Source organism: Colletotrichum godetiae (assembly GCF_030913485.1).
Source record: "Colletotrichum godetiae strain CBS 193.32 chromosome Unknown BDP55scaffold_101, whole genome shotgun sequence".
NCBI classification, from domain to species: Eukaryota; Fungi; Ascomycota; class Sordariomycetes; order Glomerellales; family Glomerellaceae; genus Colletotrichum; species Colletotrichum godetiae.
The window spans coordinates 82,367-88,798 of NW_026851349.1; the positions used below are offsets into that span (position 1 = coordinate 82,367).

General features: G+C 52.2%; 1 protein-coding gene across 1 annotated transcript; it reads right to left on the bottom strand.

The window, feature by feature from the left end:
- Positions 1–1,292: 1,292 nt before the first annotated feature.
- BDP55DRAFT_567830 (uncharacterized protein) lies at positions 1,293–5,508 on the bottom strand (the record flags this gene model as incomplete). The annotated part of the gene is made up of 3 exons (XM_060570621.1): positions 1,293–2,222; positions 2,272–2,856; positions 2,905–5,508. The coding sequence occupies 3 exons, from the start codon at positions 5,506–5,508 to the stop codon at positions 1,293–1,295; spliced, it is 4,119 nt and encodes a 1,372-aa protein (XP_060421953.1).
- Positions 5,509–6,432: the final 924 nt, after the last annotated feature.

A 6,432-nucleotide genomic window follows, 5' to 3' on the forward strand; every position in this document is an offset into this window, starting at 1 on the left:
GGAGACCGTCGACGTCATTGAGAACTTTACCCCCTTCTACTGAATGGGAGATGGAAGTATAGCTCACGAATGCGTAGCTGTACACGCTTCCTGAGCGCTGTTCTACGATTGCACGCCTGGAATCATGGGATCAAAGCCCATCCGCCGTCGGAGATTTCAACGAGATTCGATCCTCTTCAAGAGGTTCAATACTCCTCGACGTTCCCATTTCCGTTTCCGCTTCGAGTTTCTTTTCTTTTCTTGTCCCCCTTTCCGTTTGGAAGCAGAGACAGAGACAAGGTTCGAACCTGCAGGACACAACTTGTCTCCCAACAGCCCAATCTCGAGCCTGATTGATATCTTTGTCAGCCGGGATCGCTGTCGAATTTGATGCAAATCGAATGATGCAAAGAAACGAGGCGAGACAAGGCCGGATTAATGCAAGAATAATCAGGTTGCATACGGCATGACATGGGCCGCAGTCTGCAGAATGCCTGCAGAATGCAGGATGCAGAGCATTTTCCTCGTAGGGCGAATATGGGGAATAAGGGTGGTCGGTCTTCACGTCGCCTTGTTTTGAGAATACGCCTGTATTTGTAGATATTTCGCAAATGGTGACGGGTGTTGAGGGCTGGATCGGACCGCAAACAAGACGTGGAGTTGGATTAGCATAAAAGATCTTCATAGACACGTAAACTACATACAAAGATGGCAGTATACCACTTATCACCATGTTTGTTGCGAGCAGCTGGTATTGGGAACCATATCTCGGACTAACTCATCACTTCACCCCTGGAATCTTCCTCACTCCTCTCTGAAACTACCAATCTATCTGCACCCAACTCAAAGCAAGGCAAGGCCACAAGGAAAGGGAAAAAACAACAACAATAGAATGAACAAAGCCCCTCGTTGCCAAAACAAAAACAAAGGCGCCGGCGAGGTTAACAACGTAGCTAAGGGGGGTATCTACATATTGCCCGTGATGCCGTCGAACCATTACCAAATCTGCGTGCGTCAAAAAGAATAGGCCGTTGGTTGCTGTGTTTTGCGTTTCCTCGTTGCTTTCCCTCATTCCTTCCACACTGCATCACGCGCTATTTCTCTTTCTCTGCTCTTCTCTGCTCTCTCCAGAATGGTATCGAAGTATGCCTCCCTTCCACCCTAACTGCCCAATAAGCAAAACGAGATGAGCAAACAAAAACGAAAAGGTAAGAAAAGAAGAAAAAGAAAACTGTCCAGAGCCAACGCCTTGCCATGTCCGCCCTACTTTGCTGCTTCGCTGTGCCACGCCCGCCCCTGCGCTGTCGATCATCTCATCGTCTGGGCAGGTTGTTGGCCCGATAGGCTGACGCACCTCCAGTGTTCCACCCCTGATTGACGCTGTTCTTGACAATCAGCGCTGCAGCCGCGGCGGCCGCCTGACGCTCCTTTTGACGGTGTCTTTCTCTTAGATAGTTCGTTGCTTCGGGCCGCATGCGAAGAATGCGAAGGATCATATCATCGCTGGGATCCGCCTGGGCCTCTTTGCGCTTCTCTTCTTTGGCTCTCCTCATCGTGCCCAGGTTTCGGCTCATCATGATGCTCTTGCCACGTCGGATGGTGCCCATACTGGCGAAGGCTCCAGGTCCGCCGCTAAAGGTTGGTCCAAATGTTGCTGGAGCCGAGAGTCGGTTTTCGTGTTTCTCCTGAAGGAGCATCTGCGTCGCGCGCTGGGCGTTGGCAGCGGCCATGCGCTCAGATTCCCGAATCAGGGTATCCGTTGGCTCAAAGTAGAAGAAGTTCAGGGCTGCCAGCTCGTGCCACTTGGGTGACTTCAGGACGTCCTGTGGCACGCCCAACTGCTCTCCAGAGTCATCCTTGGCATTGAAGAACTCAAAGAGAAGGTTCAACCATTGATAGACAATGTCGATCTCCTTCTGAGCCAAGGGCCTTTGCGAAGAGGGCTTCTCTGACAGCGGGGGCACCAACAGGCCTTCTATGGCCTGGAGGACTTCTTTCCATAAACGTGTCATGACCGCAAGCATCGTGGCGTCGGTCAGGGTCTGCTTCATGATGGCGAAGTTCTGGTCAAAGTAGTGGAACAGCGGCTGCAATGCTCCCTCAATATCGCTTGCCGTGGTAACGACTGGCATAGTTGAAGCTCTCTTTTTCCATAGACTGGTCACCTGCGAACCGATGCCGCCACCTTTGACAAGTCTCCGCAGAGTTTCGAGAGAGATGGTGGTGCTGATTTGAGCTCGGAGCTAGATCAGAGTTAGAAGTTATTCCCAAGTGAAACGGAACAAAGCATACCTTATCCGTGATCTTGCGGACCATGTCTCTCTCCGTTCTCTTCAAGTGTCGGAACGCCTTTCCAAAATAGAATTGAATATCGTCACGCTCGCCTTCCATGCTCACGCGCAATAACACTCTACCCTGGGTGTCCAAATCCAGCCAGTATTCGCGAGGCAAATAGTCACTGAAGTGAATGGGGTCAACCTTGAGCGACGTACGACCAACGAAGTCGTGTTCGCCAAAGGTATCGTAATCCCAAATAGTGGCGATAATGTTGAGCGGGCTCGACACCGTGATGTCAACGGACTCGTCCCAGCGAGGGTTGAGGTTCCTGTAAACAATGCGCGTCTTATAAAGACGCTTTTGGTACTCGTCACCGAGGACTACGTACGGGTCGCTGAAACCACCGGGATCGCAAGCCTTCAGGTCTTCGGCTTCCACAATCTTGATCGTGAAGACGTACTTGTTAGGTCGTCTTGGTTGCTGCTTGCCAAGACGCTCAGCCTTCTGCAAGACCTCGGCACAAGCATCGACGTTCATCGATTTCTCTAGCTTGTCCAGCGCTTGCATGGCATGCTCAATATTGTTGAGTTTGACGAAAGACTGAGCGAACGTTAGCGAGCTACTTGATATCTAGAAAGCTATACAAACCTCGGGGTAAAATTGGAAAGGTTCTGGAGCATCTTTGGTGTTCCAGGCATCTCGAGCATACTGGGCATACTGCATAAACTTCTCTTGGGTTGTTTGATTCGCAGCGGCTGCCTCCTGCGCCGTTGGCCGGTCCATCTCTTTCGCAAACCGTTTCTCAAGCTCTTCGCAGTATTGGCCAATGCCAGCTGCGTAAGAACGAGCCAGCGCCGTCATGAATCTGGCGTGATGAACGTCGCTGTCCCATTCTAGCTGATAGACCTGCTCCATGGTTTGATGGAACATGGAAAATATATCCACGACTGAGGAGCTGTGCCGCTCATTATCTGAAGGAATGCCGTCGGGGTTGTGAGTCTTGACTTGGAACGGATCTTCGGCGATGGCATTGTCGACTAACTCGACCATAACGCTCTCGGCATTGCGAACCCATCGCCAAACGAAATCCACTAGGAGTTCCTCAATCTGAAACTCGAATGGCTTGTCGGGCAACGCCGCGTGGTGTGTCCGGCGCATGTCGACGAGCTCTTTATAGAGATCGAACCCATCCTGCATGTTGATCTCTTCACCACTCTCTTTCGCAACCGCAATAGTACGCTCGATAATGTGTTGCGCATCTCGTTCGTAGCTGGGAAACATCACATCCACGAGAACATCCCAGGGTTTGACGCCCATGATCTCCGAGACGTTCTTGTATCGCTTTTGGATTTTATTCGAAAGCTTAGTGACAGCCCGGCCGAGCTCAACAACGTGGGTAAATTGCCACTCAGAGGCATGGTTGGGTAGTTTGTCGTGCACAAAAGCATTGTAGGCATCCGTGGCAGCCCGCCTCATGCCGTCGGTGAGGTGAGTAGCGAACTCCTGGGCCTGCTCAGGCTTAACGGAGAACGCAGGGTCCGAGTGGACGTGGTCCACCAACAACTCCATCACGGCCGCAATGTTTGGTGGTTTCGATGCGTAACAATTGAGCATCAGGTTGTAAAGGTCTCGTAGCAGGAAGTCGTGGAGGCTGTGAAGTGTTTGCTGGTATACGGCAAAATCATGAATTGTCCACCGACTTTGATCAATGTCCAGCAAGCCCGCGTTGTACTGGTGCAAGTGTGGCGGTTTCTTGACCTCCTCGCCCGACATCTTTACCTCGTTCATTGCAGCAAGAAGATCCTCGGCGGGAAGCTCTCCATCGAGGAACTTCTTGCCAATGACCTCGACAAAAGCAATGAGCCTTGAAAATTGAGGCAAGCGCCAGTACACGCTGAGTTCCATGAGCAGATCGCCAGACTGCTTCGAGATCGGAGTGAATTCTGCTGCTGGATCAGCGTGTAGTTGGTCGTATGTCATGCAGTCTTTCAGGATAGCCTTGTAGAATGCCCTCGAGTCGTTTGGAATGAATGTGTAGACGGCCTCTTCGAAATCCTGGCTAGAGTCATCGAGCGATAGAGAGTCAAAGTTGATGGAGCTGTCGAAGTTCAGGAGGGAGCCATCAGGGCTGGAGATTGCCTTGCTGATTTCCGAGTACGATTGCTCTGTCCCAAAGACTGACATGGGCCGCCCAGGAAGCGGCTTGTCCATTCCGGTTGACGTCTTGGCCAACTCAGGGTTGACAGTCAAGATATCCAGAATGATTTGAGAGAGATGCGGCGCTTCAGCCCTCCTCCATTCTTGGAAGGCTTCCTCAACATCAAAGTCCTGACTCCTCAGAGCTCCAGGCGCACCCGAAGCCAATCTTTGCTGGTAGTTCTTCATATCCTTGATCGCATTCTCCTCGGTCCAGATATATCGGCTGGCCTCGATGTCAGACTGTACTTCAGAGTTGGATCGGCCAAATATGCGGGCCACAGTGAGGACTAGCGGCATGTCTTTGACGTCGGTGCTCGGAGGAACGATGATCTCGATGGTGTTACCTTCGCCCTGAGCAGCGTCGAGAGATAAGTTCTGGTCCCTAGTGAGTAGCTTGTTCTCCAAAGTATGCAATCGGCTCATCAACTCGGGCCTGTCTCTGTCGTGCCCCTGGTCTCGAAGAGTCTGCGCCACTAGCCTAATGAACATGGCCATATGCCTGTCCGCCGTTTCCTTCCACGAGTCGTCCGTCGCCGATGTCAGCTGGGCGTACTTTTGGTTGGCCTTTGTCGCAGATGAGTAGAACATGAGAACGTAGGGCTCGAGCTTTCGGTCCTTCTCTACGGATTTCTGGAAGCCCTTTTCGGTGAAAGCTGTGTATGCTTCGGCAAAGCTTCGCTTCAGAGCCGAGTCGTTAAAGCCTTGCATGGGTTCCTTCCCTGTCAGGACGTTCTTAAGTCTCTTTTCCAAGGGCTTTTGGAAGCCATGAGGTAGCTTGATGCTGTTGGAACCCGATGAGACGAATTGACCGACCAGTTCGGTTACGCTCGTGTGGGTTCTCTGGGCTGGTTTCGGGGCGGCAACATATTGCTTTCGCTTCTGTCTCGGTTGGAGGATGTGGTTGAGGTATGCAACTCGCAATGCAAAGGTGTAGGCATCGTCATGGCTGACGACGGTGATGTTGCCCCTGGATGCTCCCCTCGGTCTCATGCTAAGCCGGTTGCTGGTTACTCGACGGCCCGGCATCCACGAGCTCCTAGAAGCGGATGACATGATCGCTGATCGTAAAGGGTCCGGAGATGCGTGGGGTCGAAAGTCAGACGTGGGCGATAACGGGGCACAATTTATGAGAGAGCTGTCATTCTCGTACCAGCGCAGAATGGCCAGCTAGGTAGGTCGTGGTGGTCGGTCGTAGACTTTGTTCGTAGGCGTGACAGGTTCGATCTGGGGTTGTCAGGAAGGTTATGGTTGTGACAGCGGAGAAGAAGTCGCCGGTAGGTCGGGGGTTTGGAGGAAATGAAGGTTGCGGCGAAATGTGGTGGCCGTCGAGAGTTGGATGGTGGTGTTGATCGGTCAAGGACCCAATGTCAAGCAAGCACGCTGCAGCCGCTTGGGGATCCTCAGAAGGTTTGGGGGTGAATGTTTGGTGCAGCAGGTGACACACGTCATTGGCAGAAAAGGAGATGCGGTGACTGCCGGGACCCCTTGTACTTTTCAGGAAAAGGTGGCACGGTGGTACCTGCGGCCCTGCGCGGCGCTAAGCGGCCCTGGTATGGACAGCACGAGGGACGGGAGGGAGGCTAAGGTACCTAATCCATGGCTGAGAGTGTACCTACAGCAGCATTTCTTCGCTAATGAGATACTTGCTGTAGCAGGTAAGATTGGTGGCATTTAGTTGATGGACACAGGTACTTTTTAGAACCATAGGGTGCTGGGCGTATCGGGTATCGATGATGCCTGACCGGCGGAGACCCGTGAACGGGGCCGGACCACTGGTCATTGCATTTCTGGCCTGACGATACGACACCTCAATCTCGACAACTGCGAGGGAATAGATACCCACAACTGGCATCCAATGAGTCTCGGCGATCTATTGCAAGCTCTGGGGCAAGACTGACTACCTTTGAGTTGCTCTGCGACAGAACTTGAGATGACTCTTCATCAAGACTTCTCCTAACACATATTTGAAGGGAAAAC